The 19,812-nt window shown below is 42.2% G+C and overlaps 1 protein-coding gene across 1 annotated transcript in view; it reads left to right on the forward strand.

Annotated features, from left to right (window-relative positions):
• The first annotated feature begins 9,343 nt into the window (after positions 1-9,343).
• dock4b (dedicator of cytokinesis 4b) overlaps positions 9,344-19,812 on the forward strand; it is a 121,981-nt gene continuing 111,512 nt past the window's right edge. The window contains exon 1 of the mRNA XM_069156988.1: positions 9,344-9,538. Coding sequence (XP_069013089.1) covers positions 9,472-9,538 — 67 coding nt within the window. The 5' untranslated portion in view covers positions 9,344-9,471. The remainder of the gene's footprint in view (positions 9,539-19,812) is intronic.

Here is a 19,812-nt window from a genome sequence, read left to right on the forward strand (position 1 = left end):
ATAAAGTGAAATTAAAAAGATAATCCAGCCAGTTGATAGAGTTTTCCATAGTGTAGGAGCCCTAATTGTGAATCACACATAATTATCAAGTCTATAAAAAAAACACACACACATAAACACATAGATATATGTTCTCACGCAGCTTTTTACACACTGCATATTGTACATATTCACTGTGATCCCATATGGTGTAATAATCTCCATAACGTAGGCGGAGTGAATTTATTTTAAAATGTAGCTCTGTTCATCCCTGGATATCAACTCACATTCCCCGCAGCAATGTTTTTACCAGATAAAACTGCTTACTTTTCAACTCAAACTACGCATTAGCAGTTACAGTATGTAATTCCAGTTCATCAGGTTGATAGCATCGAATGTTGTCAGAAGTTAAAGATGTCAGCATGCTTTTAAGTTATTAGTCCACACAAACATGCTGCCGTGGTAATCACACCTCTCAAGACTTTTTCATGCACTTTAAGGGCAAAATGGATTAGAAAAGCAGAAATTATCAGCTCAGCCGCTGTAGTGATTCTCATACACCACCTCTTTATGTGGATTAGCCGATGTAGGTGTTGCGGTTATACTCAACGCAGCACAGACAGCTCCTCACACCAACGCCCACAGACCACCCGGCTGTTAGAGCAGCTTAACACCATCCAGAAAAGAGCAAACAGCACTTAGCCCAGAGCTGCTAGGGCAATTGCCAGCCTGTGGTTTTGCAGATATGAGTAAGACATGATGACTAAGCATCAAAACAAAAGTTTACATGTTTGTGCACTGCTAAACAAAGCCTTTTAATATGTTATTTAATACCATGGTGAATCTTTAATTTGAATAACTGTCAAAAGTGAATCAAAACAGTCTCAATGCTCACTCTTCCCTTCATCTACTTTTTCTTTGTTGTATTTGCTTTCAATTTAGGCTTTATAGTTTTGTTTCGGTATGATGGGAAATACATCTGTGGTTGAACTAACTCAGTTCTGCTTCTGTATTCCAAAAATTTATATTTTAGCCAAAAAATATTGCGACTTCCTGCAGAGTCGGGTTTTTTTTTTTTTCGTCCGACATTTTTTGTGTGCTTTTTGCTGAAATACCAAACGTTCATGCTGTTCTTAGAAATTTCCCCAATATGAACAGCAGAACAGGGACACTAACATTAGCCGAGCCTGACTTCAGCTCGTAGCAGTGGTACTAGTAGTATCGAATAAGGAGAAGCTATAAGATTTAAGAGCTATTGTTTGCAGCTTATGTAAACCCTACAAAAAATATATATATAGTATGCTCCTTGGCCTTGGTAACACTGGTTATTTCGAGGCAGCTAGTTAACTGGACATGCTAACATTTGCAGCTTCTGTAGGAGCAGATACACACACTGTTTAAATCATTCTTCTTGCAATTTTGCTCTTATATTTTGGATTGCTGGAATGCAAAGGAAAAACACAAACAGAGCTGTCTGAACTATTAAGACACAGAAAAACATTTAAAAAAAATTAAAAAAAACTCGCTGTGCCTTGTTATGATTGCTGAGCTATTGCTGCTGAGCTATTGATTTTCAGGGGAGCAGGTTTTAGTGAATGGTCAGCATTATAATAACTTGAATATTCCCACTTCCATGTTTCACTTTGGGTTTGTAGTATCATTCTCTCCTGTTTGCCTCCTATACCACCCTCTGTTGCAGCCATCCATAAATCTCAAAGCTTTACTCTTACTTTACACTACTCGTCCTGTGAGACCACAACCTTCTTTTGAAAGTGCTGTAGAGTGGGTTCTTTAATTCGCAAATTATGTATCTTCAGTGCTGCTTCTCATCTCTCAGTGAACAAAGTTTGATGTATTCTGATGCCTAATTTAGCCTCGGATAGAGGTGATCCTTGCCGCAAAGCATTTGAGTATCAGGCACTCCCCGATTAGAAACCAGTGTATCCATGATTGATGCTGAAACCCCGTCTTAACAACCTGACTTCGACCCTTCCACTTAATTCTGGTGCCATATTTCCCGCTATCCCCAGTGCCACTTATTAATAAGCAAGATCTGCTGGAAACTTTTAAATCCTCAAACTTTGTCAAATATGTAAGACCACTGATTTTCAATGTGTTCTCAGACTTTTTCACCCTACGTATTTGTGTGCACAGTGTGTGACTGTGCTGTCAGCCGACGAGATGAAATATGATGTACGATGTGTGTGGGTCGGTGGGTGTGGGAAAGGGACGCATTGCCAGGGATTGCTTTCAACTTGCTAACAGATACAGCCATTTATGACAGCCATCTGTCCAGCATGAATGTGTGTGTGTGTGTGTGTGTGTGTGTGTGTGTGTGTGTGTGTGTGTGCGTGTGTGCGTGTGTGCATGTGTGTGTGTGTGTGTGTGTGTGTGTGTGTGTGTGTGCGTGTGCGTGTGCGTGTGTGTGTGTGTGTGCACTCCCAGGCGCAATTATAGTTTCACTGGTGGGTGTTGGGGTCCAGGTGGCTGTATACTGTAATAGTGCGCCTTGAGTGTGCAACAGCATGGGGGATGTGGGAGCCCAGCCGAGCATGTAAGTCATAGGCACTGATGCCCTGTTGTCACCATGTACCAGAAACTGTAACTTGAGAAAATGGAGTAATCTGGCTTTTAGGGTTACAAATAGTTTTTCTATGTCCAAGTCCAATTTAATATCTTAGTATCCCACTTCAGTCTCTCAAATTGTGTAGCGCGTGTTGAACATCTACTCTAAATCAATGAAGGGTGGTTGGGGAAACGCCGTAAAAGTGAGTGGTGTAACTTGATGTCAAAAGTATGTAATATTTAGGCCAAATGTAAAAAATAAAAATAAAAATGCTTATGTGGCTGTTTGAAAGATAATCTTAGTGAACTTTATTCTGCAGGACTTTAAAACATCAAGTTATTAATACTTACAGTTAAGTACCCAAATCATTATGGAAGAGAGAACCTCTCACACAATGGAACAAGCTTTTAAATAAAAATGTCTTGATAGTTGTCATGGTGGCAAACGACCACATGATCTATTTTGTGGGTGACTGAAGAGCGTATCTGTTCAGAGGCATCTTCATGCACAGTGGATGAAAAGACAGCAGGCAAAAGAAGAGTGAAAGGACTGAACGGCTCCTTTAAACTCCACTTTTTGCTTTCTTGAAACAAGATCAGGTCAGATCAGAAAACCACTTGATGTGACTGAAAAAGCAAATTCCTTTTAAAGCAGCTGGAAATAAGCATTTGAATAGAATAAAAGTAATTGGATCCTGCTCGTCTGCAGCGCCTCATGAGCTTTTTGATACTAAACGTTTTTGGGTGTATCAGAGAAGCAGTTAAACTTGATAAAAGAGAACATGGGAGGGAAACACTGCACTTTTCAGTCTTTTGATTCCCACGGAAAAGAGTTTCAGGTGACAGGATCCATTCCTGTACAGCAGATCATCTTTAATCGCCCGTGAGGGCGGTTTTGCATATCAAACCCAAGAAAAATCATCCATGGTGCACTCTGTATTGATGCTAAGGAGAAAAACGGAGTCTATTTTTACATCCAGCCAAAACATAGTTTGAAGTGAAGGCCCAGCAGAAAGGAGGGGGGAAAAAAAAGTTGAGCTGCCAAAGTCATCGGGATCTACAGACGCTGCTTCATCATCATTCATGGTGTGCAGATGGAGAGTAACAGGGAAAATGTCAAGATATCTGACAATACATCGTTTTTTTTTTATTATTGGTTTCGAAGAACTTTTAGTCGCATAGTACCACAATGGATGGCAAAAGTTAGCTGGTTCAGACTTAAATATCTCAACAGATATGGAATAGATTTTGTGCAGCCAGTGGTCCTCCTCTAACGATTCTCGATTCGCTGACTTCCACCAGGCTGACCTTTGTGGTATTTAGTGAACAACTATTACAAGGATTGCCATGAAACTTGGGACACACGTTCATATAACCCTCGGGAATATTTGTGAGAGCTTCTTTCATCCCTTAACTTTCCATCTGTAGCACAATGGTCTGGTTCAAATTTAAATTTGTCCAATACTTTACGAGCAAATACACGACATTCCCAGTTGTCACGGTTCTTGCTATTTTAAGTTTCTTGCAAATTAGCAAGTGTTAGCATGCTGCTAACGTAAGTAATAAATTGGCTACTTAATAAATTTCAGCATGTTCAAATTGTTAGCATTTAGCATGTTAGCATCGAGCTCAAAGCTGCTAGAATGGCTGGCGACTTTTGTCCCCTTGTCCTTAGTAGGAAACTTAAGGTTGGGATCATTTTTTTCCCATATTTAAATTGATAATTTTTTTTTTTTTAAAAGGTTCTGTGTTTGGAATTATAAAAAGTTTTTGTAGGTTCTATATTTTTTTTTTTTTGCTTTATAGCTGCACACATGCCAGAATAAAACGGTCTGTATTGCATATAGTAAAATATGTATTTCTACCAATATGTGTGTGTGTGTGTGTGTGTGTGTGTGTGTGCATTTCGATTCACATGTTTGTGTGAATATGTGAATATGAATGGTCTTTTGTGGGGAGATTATATCCTAAGAAGTGATTACACGTACAAGAAGAACAAATGAGTAATCTCCTTCTAATCTACAGTAAACACACCAATAGTGTAAATGTGCGGTCCAGGAAAAACAAAGTGATTAAGGCCACCATTTCTTGAAGATCCCTCATTGGAAGTATTGGGTTGTAAGATTCAGCCTTCATATGGCACACACATAGGGGTGTTTTTCTTCGAAGGCGCAGCCTGTTTTCATGGCTATATTTAGAGGCCTGCTTCCACTGGAGGTGAGGAAATTGCCTGCTGAATGTGAGCAGAGGAAGGCATATGTTTTTTTTTCTCCCATCTGACCTACACTTCCTGGTGTGAATTAAATCAAAGCCGAGAAGTGTTGAGAGGAGTTGATAGGCAGTGGTCTCTTGAGATAAGGCATCGTCATTTTTGCTCCAACTGTCCAGCGGAGTAAATCAGCCTTGTGTAGTCTGACTTTTTGACACCATAACACAGTTGTAGTTAAGTGGCGGTTTGAAGCCCAAAAGGGACTTGAGAGGGAAAATGAGAGTAGACAAAAAAGAAACCAGGGCTGTCCCCAGATGAAACCTGAAAGCTCTACTATGGCTTTATAACGCATCACTGCCGATGTCATCTTTAATCTCCTTTGTTTGCTACAACTTGTTTATGTTTCGAAAGCAATGAAGTCTTGGCTGATGCTAAAGTAAACTACAAATCACCCAAATCGCTCCTCTCCTCTCCTCTCCTCTCCTCTCCTCTCCTCTCCTCTCCTCTCCTCTCCTCTCCTCTCCTCTCCTCTCCTCCACGTTAACCATTTTGACTCGTGCCTCACAGATGTTACGTTTATTTGTGGCCATGGGCCAGAGATAAAAAGAGACTGGTGGTTGAGTGGTGGAAATGCTGAGCAATCTTCAGAGCCCATCTGGCCCGTAGTAGAGCTGTCTGTGGCAATGGCCGACTCCATCTTCCCCTCCATCATCTTCAGTTGTACTCCCATCTCCGGTGGCCTGCAGGGAACATATGGGTCTCCCTGATGAAACTCGGCGCAAACGCCGGGGAAGGACACGAGGAAAAGGGACAGGGAAGAGGACATGAAGAGATGAAGGGAAGGAGACAGTAAAAAATGAGCACCTGAGCAGAATGCTGGGTGACCCGATCTGTCCACAGTCAACCAGGATAATCCTTTCACAGTGAGGTCACTGAACAGATCCTCCACCTATGATCCCTCCTCTTCCTGTTTTTTTTTCCATCTTCATCCCCTCAGCTCTCACTTCATCGTCCTTTGACAGTCTGACTTACAATCTCACTCAGGTTGAAATCACAGTCACTAAAGAAATGGTAAATTTGTCTTTAAGTACATGAAGGATTAGTAAATAGATGCTAACAATTGACAATATGAGAACAAAGTGTGTTTTACTGAGACAATTAGAGACAAAAAGGAGGGAGTTTGTGGGATTTTTACTCCATTATATTAGACTGTACAATTACTGCAGTCTGTAAATGTAGTGCTTGAAGAAGTAATCAGATCAATGCCTCTTTTCAGATTCTGAATGTAATGGTTTGACAACATGAAGAAAAGGATCCCTAACCAAAAGTTTCAGCCAACTCTCACTCAACACAGTAACTTTAGACAAGAACATGACTTCCACTCTGTCTGCAGCAGCTCTCTACGCTCTTTGAACAGCATTTTCCCTTTGGAAAAAGTTCTTTGTTACATGACTTACATCCATACTCATCCTGGTCAAAATACTGTAGCCCTCATAGTCTGCACTGCACAGTGTATAAAACAGGAGTGTGGGCATCAATATGTAGCACAAATATCTACAACGCCAGTGTGTCTCCATCCAACAAAGATCCGACAAAGTCTATGAAAGCTGTGCGAAGTGCTGCACAACATTTTGTTGGCAAAATTCGAGCACTAACCGCGGCGTTTTTGTCTTTTAGATAACACTAAGCTACACTTCCTGCTACACTTTTTATTGCATTTTAAATGTGTTTACATTAGATCAGGTGTTACATTACACTGTTTCTGGCTGAAAGGCTCTCACGCAATACTGGACCAATTCAAAAAAATTGCTGCCTCAATTACACCCGAAATGATGGGAAAATCGAGTCTAGTTTGACAAATACCAAAGTATTGCTGCTGTTTGTTGAGATTAACTCATTTCAGTTGTCATGTACATGTTTTAGTATTTTATATTTTTGACAATGTATTATATTCTATGAACTGATAGCATGTTTTGAATGAAAAAAAAATCTTCATTTGTAACTTTACTCGTCAAATGAACGTAGTGGAGTAAAAAGTATTTCCCTTTGAAATGTTGTGGATCAGAAATATTAAGCAGCATGAAGATGAAAAGTCACTCGTCCTACTGCTATGTAAAGAAACACTTTCTTTGGAATCAGGACGTGGAAGTGACCGCATGTATAATTTTGGCGAACGTACGTGCGTACCACAAACTGAGTGAGATATCATTTTGTATGTAACCCACTGGGACAAAGATCTGGCAATAAAACACAACACCATTTCAGTCAGATCACATTCAGCTGTTGGCAGTTAACACCTCTGTCTTATCTGTCTCACTCCTGCTTTCTTGCTCGCCTTACCATATTTTTCTACCACTATCGCAGCTTAAAAATGTGAAGGCAGCAGAAGTTTGAGCATCGATCCACCGATGTAGAACATAGTCTAGTTTCCACTTTATGAAAAAAATAAATAAAAGAAGAGTGCACACTGGCTCCAGTCTCCTGTCCTCTCTGGGATGAATCCGTGGGGTTTCTGTTTTACTTTTCTCCCCAGCTTATGATTTATTCATATGTAGAGTAGAGCATTCCAACAGTCCCCCTCACACCCACAACCCCCCACCTCTAAAATCAGAAATATCAGAAGGACGGGGATGAAGCAGCGAAACACTGAAACCCACTGTAAAATTAATCCAGCTCTATCTGCTCGCCTGCTATTTTTTTTTTAATATAATGTATTCCATGGCATTTATCCAACACACTGTATGTGTGTGTGTGTACAGTGAGAGAAACAAGGCAGATAAGAAAAAGGGGGGTGACATGCGGCCTATGATGCCCTGAATACGTGGCGCGTGCTTTAACCTACAAAGCATGCAGCGAGCCTCGGGTTGCTTTCTTTTTTTTCTTTTTTTCGTCTTTTTTTTCATGGCACATCCATTCATAATTCACCATATAAACTACAAAGACGGATGGGTAAGTGGACATGCGAACTAGGGATGAGACAGAGAGAAAAGAGAGGCACATTTGACACTTCAAAGCATGTTAATGCACCATTTGCAGCATGAGAAATGAACGGGCATTAGAATGGCTTTTTATGGCATAAATTAAAAAAATAAATAAATAAATAAATAAATACTTTGTGCTCAAACACACCACCAGCTACAGTACAGCACACCCAGGCAGGTGATGGTGAGAGTGAGTTCAAAGAGAAAGAAAAGAGGAAACAGTGTGTGAGATGCATGGATGTATTGGATAGTGAGCAGCGGGCTCATAAAAAAAATGTGTCACTGGCATGTATAAACTCTCACTCTCCCTCTGTGTGAGTGAGTGTGTGAGTGTGTGAGTGTGTGTGTGTGTGTGTGTGTGTGTGTGTGTGTGTGTGTGTGTGTGTGTGTGTGTGTGTGTGTGTTGAACTCTTTCATTTTGGCTGTGGAATTCCCTCCAGTTTTCTGCTTCCTCCTCTCACAGTCTCATGTATTTTTCATCCACCAGTTGTCCCAGTAGAAAGGCTGTGTGTCCAAAAGGGCTCTCCGCTGCTCCAAGGTCATGTTCAACACCGGTGCACTGACAGAATGGGTCTGTAATGTGCATGTCCATGGGTGGATGTAAATCAGTGCTTGCATGTCTTTGTTATATAAGAGGTTTGCTGGCTCTTTTGAAAATAAAACAAAACAAGCAGCTTATATCCCACTGCTCACCAGAACGACCCCAAAAACAGAACAATATCCTCACGTGTCGAAGATGCTGTGGATAAAAGGACCGTTACTGACGTAACGGGGTGCTACTACAAGTCCCAGAATGCATTGCTGTAGTTTCTCGCTGCGCTGGCGATGCCGCTGCCTTCAGGCGCTCCTCGGGAATTCCTAAACTATATATTTAAATCCCAGCTGAAACCTGAAAGTGGTTGTTATATGTTATATACAACGTAGATTTAACACCAGAATCCTCAATTTGGGGTTAAGTTTTCGGCCACTTGTTTGGTGCATTTCTCTGTAGCCTGCATGTGATGAAGGTCTCTTCATAGGCTACATTTACTGAAACATAAAATTAAGGCATGTCTACCAGACGTTTCTTAGAAAGGGGTGGGGAATTCAAGCAAGCATGTTTAAACTGGAAGCACTAATGTGAAAATAGCAAGTGGGGCATTTTCTTTTAATTTCACGACTTACCGGCTTGTCTTTTTCTATTAAATAAAGAGGCCAATGCTGGTGCTACTATCTTTTCATGCTGGTGGTAACAGCAACTCGTTAGGCTGAATCTTATTTTGTGTTTCAACCTTTTTTTTCTTTTCCCTTTTATTTTACCGTGAAGCAAACTCATGTCAGCAACATAAAACAAAGCCACATGCTTGCCACTCTGTTAATGTAATTAGGAATATCTTAACATCTTCAAGGCACAACTTTTGAGTGGGATATTGGACCGAGGCTGCTGAGACCGAAGGTTCAAATAGGAAAACATTTGCAAATACATCAGTTCAAACATCAGACAGTCAGTCAGTCGCCCGGCTTTCCATTCTCTCCGCCCTCTGATTGCGCTGACCTCGAAGTTTGTCATATTTCCCACGGATCCTGAAGGCAGCACGACTCCGTACCACTACGAGCAGCAGCAGCAGCACAGCGGCGGCGGCGGCTGTGCTTTCTCCTTCAGTAACCTAAACAATGACTCCTACTACAGACCGGAGGAAAGCACACCAATAGAATGCGTTACGCAGTCCCCAGACCCTGCATTTCGCCGCTACTCCGATGGCTCACTTAAATGCGCCCACCGTAAACATGTGGATACCTACAGAGCACGAGAAATACGGCGTCGGTAAGTTTATTGCCTTTATGTTTTGAAAAGCTACTGTCCTCCGCTTCCACTCGCATTCAGCTGTAAGGGCATGTGTTCATGTGTTGGATGGGCTTCAAAAGGTGAGGGATGATTTCCAGCACCGAGAACTGTTTACAGTGAGTGATTTTTGTTTTTGTTTTTTTTTGTTGTTGTTTTGTTATTTTTTTTTTTTTTTTTTATGTAAGGGCAGCATCAGCTCCCTTTTGAAACAGCCCGTGATGAGTGAGAGCTTGGATTTCATCTGACTGCCACATTGCAAAGCACAGAGGCTTGTCGCTCTGATCTCACCTCCCCCTGGTTCGCCAAAAATGAACAGCCTCAATTAGGTTTTTGTTGTTGTTCCTGCTGGTGCTTTTTTCTTTTTTCTTTTTTTTTTTTGCCCCTTTTCCTCTCTTCTGCATTCCCACGGGTATAAACGAGTGAGCTATTTTGATTCCCTGTGCATTCGCTGTGTCTCTTTGAATGGGAGAAATCAGTCGCTGTGTGTCTGTTTATTTTATTTTTTTCCCCCAGCATTTGCCAATTCTTCGAAAGAAAGGCAAATCAGAGTAAAAGTAAAAAAAAAAAAAAAAAAAAAAAAAAAAAAAAAAAAGATGTCTCTCTGATTTCTTCTGTATCTGAGATTGAAATGGCTCTGGAACCAGAGAGGTCCTGGAGATGCGTGTGTATTACAGCGCATTGTTTCCAGACTGTCGGGAGGCTCCGGATCAAACACCGAAGTGAGACAAACAAGCGACAACAACGCAACCAAAGCCAAATGTGGCGAAGAGGAAAAAAAAAAAAAAAAAAAAAAAAAAACCCACACAGACTTTGTCTTGCTGGTGTGCTTGGAATTTATGCTTTGCCTGCCTGTCTTTACCCGCAAAAAAAGAAAAAAAGATGGGCTCATTGAGATGAGGCTGCTGAGAGGCGGCTTACATGTCTCATCATAATATTCCCTTGAGATATTGGTCTGCTGTGTGTGATGTTCTGGTCCCTACATGGTCCAACAGTCACACTGAAAACGAGCCAGTCCTTTTTGCAACTATGCCAGAAAAAAAAAAAAACTGGCATGAATAAACCTCTTAAAACCAACAAAACTGTGATTTAATGAGCACTAAATCAATCACAGTTATGCAATTTGTTTTCCTGTTCATACCTTCTTCTCTGTGCGAAGCCTATGTGATTGCATAATAAGGCTGTGAATATGTGCTTAATGTTCCCCAAAAATGCACCACCTTGTCACCATGACCTGAGATCGGTGAAGCAAAGTGAACCAGTAACTAGCCTTCGGCCTCTCCCCGTCACACTCTGATCTGGTCTGACTGCTCTGCTAAATCTTCCCTCTGGTATAGACTTGCGTCCCTTCCCCATCCATGTAAGGGCTAAATATCTGACCTTAGTCACTTTGCAGGTTTTATTGTATTACATTTAATCTCAAGCAGGGCAGAGTCCCCCAGAGCCCATAGCCTCCATGTTTTGATTGGACAGAATAGATTTATTCAGTTTAGCTACTTAAAACCTGCTGTCAAAGTTCACTTGGCTGGATAAAAGGAGGATATTTATTTCAAAAGCTAAATACTAACCATTGTCCCCGCACTGCTAGAGGGCGCCCTTTTAATTGGATTAAGATTCTTTATCCCTTCCCCCCCCCCTCAATAACAGCAATAAGACTCTTCTAATTGGCTGTAATTTATTTTGCAAGACAGCGGAACACTTCTCTGTGGCCTGATCTGTTTTGAGGAAGGAACAAGCCTGTTTTCCTGTTGTGAAATGACTGCTACATGCCCCCACACACACATGCACCCACAGTGATGTAATGAGAAGCTGTTTGGTGCACAGGTTCGTTTTAGGTATAAGAGCAGCTTTGAATGCCCCCTGTGGTTAGAGTCTGAGATTCAGACAGGTTGATGTGTTTTTAGTCTTTTTCTGTCTGTGTCTGGAGAGGATATCCTTCATTCTGTTTTAGTGGATTCATGTAGACTTTAGAGCAACTATTCTGTGCTTTAAGGAGCATCATAAAGGCCAGGGTTGGGATACAAAGGAAGATATTTCCACGATGTGTTACCTTGTTGTCTGTTGTATTCATTTTGGTGCGTTTCGGCACACAACACATGTGGCGGTCAATGTTGATTGGTTAACACCAGGTGAGGATGAGGACAGACATATTTGTAAAATAAAAAGAAAGGAGAAATTTAAACCTTGCTGACTTCAATAGGCCAATCTTGGCATGGACTGAGTGTGAATGTGAGATTGTCAGTTTCGTAAAGGTTTGGTACGGTCAGGTGGGTTGCAAAGCTTCCTGGCGATACAATTAGCACTTCTGGTATACTGCCTCCTTAAATCTCAACACAAAACCTTCCCCAGTACCAATGATTTTAAAGACTTGAATTTTCACTTTGCCTTTGCTAAATCACTGTGGGTTTACACTGTGATTGAAATTGTATTGCACATTACAAGGCAACATATCAAATCAGCTGGGCCCCCAAGTTGTTCACCTATTTTGCAGTGGAAAAGGATAATGACGTGTTTATCCTTGTGGCAAAATAGCCTCACACCAGTAGCGACCATTGATCCCCACCTGGAATCTCATCCTAAATTATTCATGCCAGGAGGAGTGGCTTAGTGCATTTCCACAAGTCTCTGCACTTTCATAGCAGTAAAACTCTACCTGATATGGTATTGCACTAAATGGCACCTCAGCTGAATTACCACCATCAATCGACATCTGTTTTTACTCCCCACCACAGTCCCGTTGGGTCTTTCGTGAATTTCCTTGCTGTAGAATTGCTGTGATATCTAAATATTGGTACAAGTAAGTCCCTACGTTAGCCATTTTAAATGTGATCTCCTCCAGGTGCTTTCAGTGAACATTTTATCCCCCTTTGACAGGGAGGCCGGCTAACTAAAAGGGCTCGGAATTTCTTGGATCCTTGCAAGAACATTTGATCTCGGGCCAAATCGAGATGAGATCAGAACGTCTTGCTGTCTAATTGGAAGCTCACGGCGTTTGATGTCGATTCGCCCTACTGGTGGAGCAGGGCCCGGGGAGGATGGGGGGCCCCTGCCATTCATGAAATATTGAATGGACTCTCTGCAAGTTGATGCTTAGATGCCCATTAGCCCACCAGTGGAGTGATTACTGGTTTTTAACCTGAAGCAAGAACGTTGGAAGATTGATGAGATGATGTTAATGTCTGATTGCTAAATGGACGTGCTGGGCTGGGGATATGGAGACATTAGACGGAGCCAAGAGGGGGAATATTTTATAAATCAAAGTCATGCATATCAGTCCAGGGACGGTTTAGGTTGCCAGTAAACAGGATGAGATTACGGTTGTCGAGGATACGAGAAGGCGTGAAGCTACGACGTTGATGTAAGATAACTGAATCTCCGATGACGGACATACCCAGGGACGTCTGTCCAATGCTCCATAAGAAGATGAAGAGTAATCTGTCACAAATGTCGCTGAAGACAAACACACTTCTGACTCCAGAAAACACTTGAGGCTGCACTGTGTCACGCGTAGAGAGAGTAGACGTCAAGTTAATGCTTAGACAGATAGAGAGCGTGGCCTGTCTCCTCATTAAGGCCCTTTGATACAACCAATCAAGCATGTCATTGCTCATCAGAATTTAGAAACATAATTAAACCATTTTAACGAGCTGCTTCCGATCTGTTCGCGTGCAAGTTGAATCCTCCGACAGTGGTTGATTGGAGAAGCTTGATTTAGTTGTCCAACCGTTTTCCTTTCTTTGGGTGCTGTGGAAAAAAAAAAAAACAGCCACAGCATCAGATAAAGAGAGAGTGGAGTAGTGGTCCGACCGAACGTTTCTGCGCTTGAGGTCTGGCTGAGATGGAGGGCTGATATCGGGCCTGGGGCTTTCCTGCTCTCCCGTGGCTGACATCCCCGCTGGTTCCTCCCTCGGGAGGATGTCGCTGAGGTTGATGGGGAGAGGGGTCGGAGGAGGAGGTGTGTGTGTGGGGGGGTGTTGATGGGCGGTTGAGGGGGCGCTGGCGCATGTCAGGGGTGGACTCATTGTCGGGACGGCCGCCTTGCCCTGTTACCCCTAAATCCCCCCCCCCCCACCACCCTCTACCCCCTTCCCCCCCCCCCAAAAAAAAAACCCACCGTCCCGTACAACCTCGCTCCACAGGGGATTAGCAGGTTGTTTTGGAGGGGGCCCCCGAGGCCCATTCCACCATTATACCCATGATTTCTTAATGCAGCAACCCCCAGGGCGATGTATGGGGAGAGGGCGGGGGGGGGGGGGGGGGGGGGGGGGAGGGCGTGGCGAGGTGAAGTCTACCAGCTTGTAATTGCTTGCTCGCCCGCTGCCTCGTCTCCATCCATCTGCAGAGGTAGCACACCCCTTCTCCTCCGCGTGTGCACACAAATTTGCACACTCCCAAGAAAAATCGTAGAAGGAGACTGTCGGAGGGTAAACAGATGCACAGAATGAAAAAAAAAAAAGAGCTAGAGAGAGCAAGAGATTTAACCATCCAGCCCACTGCTGTACACAAGCTGTTCCCCCGGTGCGTGCGTCATGCAAGGGTTAAATAAATCTACATGGACATGTGACATATGACAGGATCAGTGAGTGTTTTATTCATCGCTGATTCACCCCGACAATAATAGTCATTGTAGCACAAACATGGACTTGGAGACATTGGAGAAATGCCACCGCTGGTTCGTTTCTATTATACAATTAAATCATGCTCTATTTGTTATGGAACGTTTATTTACGAAAGAAAACACCCTAAACTGCACAAGCACTGTCTGTTTCTATTCAGACACTCTCCGCACAGGAAATGGAGACAATTGTGTGATCTCAGTTGTGTTTTTTGGGGTAAATGAAAAATATTTCACCTCCATTTAGCTTTTCTTCACCACACACACACCGGGGGATAGTCTTGTGAGTCCAGTTGGAGCGGTGACACAAACAAACCAATGTGCTGTAATTGTCTAATCCACATCCATGTATAATGTTGAGACAGGCAGCTGGGGGGGGGGGAGGGGGGGGGGGGGGGGGTTTGGAGTGTTTCTTGCCTTTCCACTCCAGTGGCAGTCGAGCACGCTTGCTGTAAGAAGATGATGCTGCTGCTGCTGCTGAGAGATGGCCGAGTGATTTTCAGTTTACCAGAATGCATATGGTAATTACAATGGCCATTATTTCACAGTGGCTTGACATGAATTATTGGTTTCATTTGGCCTCCTGTCTAGTAACTGCTAATATCCTTCTTACAGGCTCAGTTGTGCACTATTGACTTTAGGGCTCCGACTAACAATTATTTTCAATATAAATTACCCCACTGATTAATTTCTTAACTGATCGATTCACTGCTGGGTCTATAAAATGTCTGAAAATGGTGACCCAGCACAAGGATTCAGTTTTAAAAGAGCAAGAAACCAAGATATTTCAGTATGAGGCTCATCTTTGAGTTCAACAGCAGCAATCCCAATGGAGTGACATATTTCAAATGCAAATACATGCAAAAATAATCCAACAATTGGCAAGTAAAATGATTGCACTGACAAAGTTTTTAGTCGTGAGATTGTTGTGGAAAGTAATTGTGGCTTTTGCAGATTAATAGCTTTTCCCCTTTGGCTAGCCTCACTGTTATGAAATGCTTTTTGCGGCAGGCCTGGTGTGGAGCACGGTTGTAGTTCCCATTCTCGATATCAACCCGCGATCCCTGCATGAGAGAGGTTAATGGGATATGTCCTATTAGGAATTCAGCAGCTTAACTGATCAGTAGCGCTCCTGTTTTGGAGGAGGAGTGTGTGTATTGTGTGTTTTTGTCATCTGTGTGGGCTAGGGGGAAAAAAATGACTGACATGCCATTTTCATAAATGAAGGGCGTCTGCCGGTGACAATCACTGTGATTGGCAGGTGAGAGGAGCTGTTTATGCGTCAAGAGACTGTGCTCATTTACAGCAGAAAAACGACTGCCCGGACCGCTCTGCATCCGTTATCTGTGTCCTGTGGCTGTGATCCAGGCATGCGTCTATTGACCATAAAGGAAGTGTACATTGATTTGTCGGAGCGTTTGTGTGGTTGACCCAGTGAATCATAATGACCTCAGAGCTTCCATTTTCCCCATAAACCTCACTTTAGTGATGGCTACCTCTGCTCGGCCTCAAGTCTCTAAAAGCAGTGACTTCACTTTATTATTAACATGCTAATAAAAAGGAATAGTTATGGTCTCGTTCAGATTAAATCTCATATCATTAATGTAATGTTGATGGCTAATAATGTGTCAAGGTTTGCTTAAAGAACATATGCATAATTCAAGAAAGTGCACCGCTAATGGTTATCTCTCTGTCTTCAGTTACACTTTCAACTCTTGAATATAGTATTGACTTCTAACAACCTAATTCTCACAGTTACAGTGGGGGGATGTGTAAGACCAGACCCGTACTGATTGCCTTTTGTTTTGATCTGCAGTACAATCCTTTTCTTTATGGGATGATTGATCTTCATCAGGTCAAATCTCCAGTTTATTTCCTCTGAGCATCTTTTCTCTTCATCCCCACGTCACTTTAAAAAAAAAAAATAAAAACAGTAAGGATGTTCCGTACTAATGCAGATATATCTGAAAATATAGGTTTATGTCCACAGAAGAATTGTCCTATCTGCTCTTTTTTGTTCTGTCTTTTAGTTTAATGAAGATCAGCAACAACAAACTGGCTGGATGCTTTTGACATGGCTAATGACTTAAGTGTATTTAGCTCAGTTTTGTGCTGCTGATAATGTGTATCAGAATACATCCTACAGGTGTAGCCGCTACAACTGGGATATTTTACTGCCATTTTACAACCATAAAAATATCTTCGGTATCTCTGTACTGCACGTGTTTGTTATTCATTGGCCAGCGTACGATTATACTGATATATATATGCTATAAGCCAGTTTTGGCCAAAGCCTGGCTGATGTTTTGGTCAGTATGTGCAATAGTGTTGCATAGGATTACAAAAGTACTGAAAGTTTCCATTAAATTCGTTGGGTCTTACTTAGCTATTCATTTAGCAGGTATTTCATGTCCTACCATCTAAGTTAGTTTTATACCGTTTTATTTTAGCTGAGCGGCTGCTCGAGTTGGAGAAGGCTGGATTTTTATATGGAAACGAGACAACGAGGCCTCACTAGCGGTTCTGCGTGCCTATAATGAAATGAAATGCTGACATCAGCATGCTGACAGTAACAGTGACAATGCCGGCACGTTGGTGTTTAGAAAATCTAATGTTTACTACTGTATGTTCACCATTTTAGTTTAGCATAACAGCATGCTGATATTTGCTAACCAGCATAAAGCACCAAAATACAGCTGAGAACAGTATTGGACAAATTGAAATTTATGACTGTGTTTAACCAAAAGACAGGGGATTGTTCACGGCATTACATCCAATAGTTGTCAAGATATTACACCTGAAACCACAAAGGTCAATGCCATGTAGGACTATAGGAAAAGTCTGTGGGTTATCAAAGACCGTAGGGTTCGTGCTCTGGGAAACATGAGTGAGTGAACACCAATTTCATTGCAATCCATCCAATAGTTGTTGAGGTCGTTCAGTCTGGACGAAATCAGCGGACTGATGAGCGACAGCCCAACGTTTCCGTCCCAAGAGCTGGCACGGCTAAAATAAATTAAAAAAAGTACTTAGGAATCAAAAACAGCTTTAAATTCTTCAAAACTAGTCTGATTTATCTTTACCTGTTTCCACACTGCGTCTTCTATTATTTTATATAGTCCACGTTGTGTGGCTGGAAAGCAGCACGGACTAATGAAGCATTTGTGACCTGAATTCATCCGAATGCCAAAATGCTTTTAACGGGACAGTGCCAATGAAGTGCAGCTCAACTCTGCTCAGTTCCTCTAAAGAGCATGACTGTCCGGTTCAGGTCAGAGGACTCTGTTCGGAGTTTGTCAGCAGAGCGGCCGTCAGGATTAGTGTCGGCGGGAGAGACGGAGACACAGGAAGGGAGTTGAAAGGTCTTCAGACTGAAAGCTGGTGAATCACAGCGGCATCGCCACCTCGCTGGCTTCATCTTCTCCCTCTCTTCTCTACTTTTGTCCCATTTTGCCTAATTAAATGGAAATGCTTTTGTGTTTCTGCTGTATTAAAGTGGTATCCGTTTGCTTCCTGTTTTCCCTCTTCGTAGCTATGTCTCCCGCCCCTCCGCTCTTCCGCTCTTTCCTGCAGAGTGAACTGTTTCCAGAGACAGCAGGTCACACTGTGATGACCCTCATCTCAATTTCTGCCTCTTTCTTCTCATCTATTGCTCACTCATCCTGTTTCTGTCTGGGTTTTTATTTCTCTTCCTGTCTTTCAGTAGCCCACTTCCCTCTATCTGAGCTACAGTCTGTTTTTTTTTTAAATTTTTTTTTTTTTATCTCTCTTCTACGTGTTTCTCTTTTTCCCCCCCTCTTCCCTCCTCTGAATCTGTACTCACCTGTCCCAGACATCCCCAGGTACTGCGTGTGTGGGCGTGGTGGTGTGTTCAAGGACACATACATATTTGTGGTTATGCTGCTCAATCTGTTTCTGATGGTTGATGTGAATTTTTGGGCACGTGCGCACGCTTGTATATTGCATTTCTTGGTGTGCGTTTGCAGCAGCCTCAGTGGACTGGAAGTCTGGAGATGATGAAGCACTACAGACGCCCGACAGGCTTTGGAGTAGAGCTGTAGCTGCAGTAGAAATTCCACATCTTTTTGTCAGTAGATCATACTCGGCTCCCCATCCAGTCCTGTAAAACATACTTCCTGCTTGTGGAAACATATCGTTCTGAGATGAGATGTGAAAAGTTGCAAAATGTAAAATCACAAAGTTGTTTCATGTAAAACCCTCGAGTCCTTGCGATGTCGAAAGAGATCAAAAGATTTTGATTGATAGGCGTTCAGTTCAATGGCTACTACAAAGTTAGACGCACTTACCTTCGAGAAAGCTGAATTTGCAAGGTCACCGGGTTGCCTGAACATCCATCTTGTCAGGTTTAAGGTCATGAGCTTTCGGCTGAATCACAGTGGACTTGGACCAGTCAGCATCCTATGAGGAAACACTGGCAGCAAACAGGCGTGGTTTGGATGTGAGGACAGCGGGAAGCAACGTTTTGTTCGAAAACCACAATAATGTAATTGGCGATATGAGCCTTTGATAGACAATAACAGGCAGATGCTTCATCCAATTACCCGCAAAGTTGTTTTTGAAAGTGCCCCCCCTTTTTTTCCAAACAGTTTTCAAGGACGACTTCTCAGATGATTCTGTGTAGCAAACCATCTGGTGAATCAGGTTACATCCACACATTGACAGCCAGAAATATCAGTTTGCTACATCTGTCCTCTAAAGAGTAATTGACAATTCACAGCTTAGCAACTGTAACTGGGCATAGAAAGGCCGTCCACCTTTGGAACTTTTATTATTTATCAAAATGATCTGTTGGGTGTCTTTAGTTTTTATTCATCTTTTTAATAAATGTAAGGAATGGATTAAATGGCTCAATCGATGTGCTCTAACATAAACTACAATCTTAAGCATGTTCTGGTAACAGGCTTCCGAGCTACAGTCACAATGCCAGCATAGTGTTATTTTTCAGACTGAAGGGGCACCATCATTTGCAAATACAACATTATTTTGTCGGTTACTCTTTAAAAATATAAAGGGAAAAAAACAAAGCATAAATCTAACCCCTGTTCATTCAAACAAGGTCATATTTAAAACAGAATAACAGTTTTGTTTTGAACATATGGCTTTAGCCTCCGTTTGTAGCATGATACTATAATCTATGTGTGTACTGTCGCCATGAGCAGCACAAGACCCTGAATTAGCATTAAATATCTGCTGACAAGATTTGTTCAAATAATTAACCTGCATTTTTCGTGGTAAATAACTGTTATCATAAAAATGGCATGTGTCGTGCAGGAACAGTAAGATTGATAGGTTTAGCAACACGAGGGAGAGAAAGAAATCGTTCTCCGTCACATTTTAGTGAGATGTGTGTGTGTGTGTGTGTGTGTGTGTGTGTGTGTGTGTGTGTGTGTATTCGGCTTAAAAATGTATTTATAGTGGCAGGTAACCAGATGGTATAGCCACGTTTCCCTGGGTTTGGTTTCTGTCCCATCAAGTCTGTTCTCTTTATGTCCTCGGTGCTTGTTTTATCAGTGTTTTCTTAGTGGAGTATGAAACAGTTTTATGCTGTGCCACAGGAACGATGCTGTATCCGTTTCATTTATGCTTCGCTGTTGATTACCTTGGCGTGAATTTTGTTGTG

Source organism: Embiotoca jacksoni, unplaced genomic scaffold (assembly GCF_022577435.1).
Source record: "Embiotoca jacksoni isolate LCO1_2020_lvr unplaced genomic scaffold, fEmbJac1.0.p SCAF_21, whole genome shotgun sequence".
NCBI classification, from domain to species: Eukaryota; Metazoa; Chordata; class Actinopteri; family Embiotocidae; genus Embiotoca; species Embiotoca jacksoni.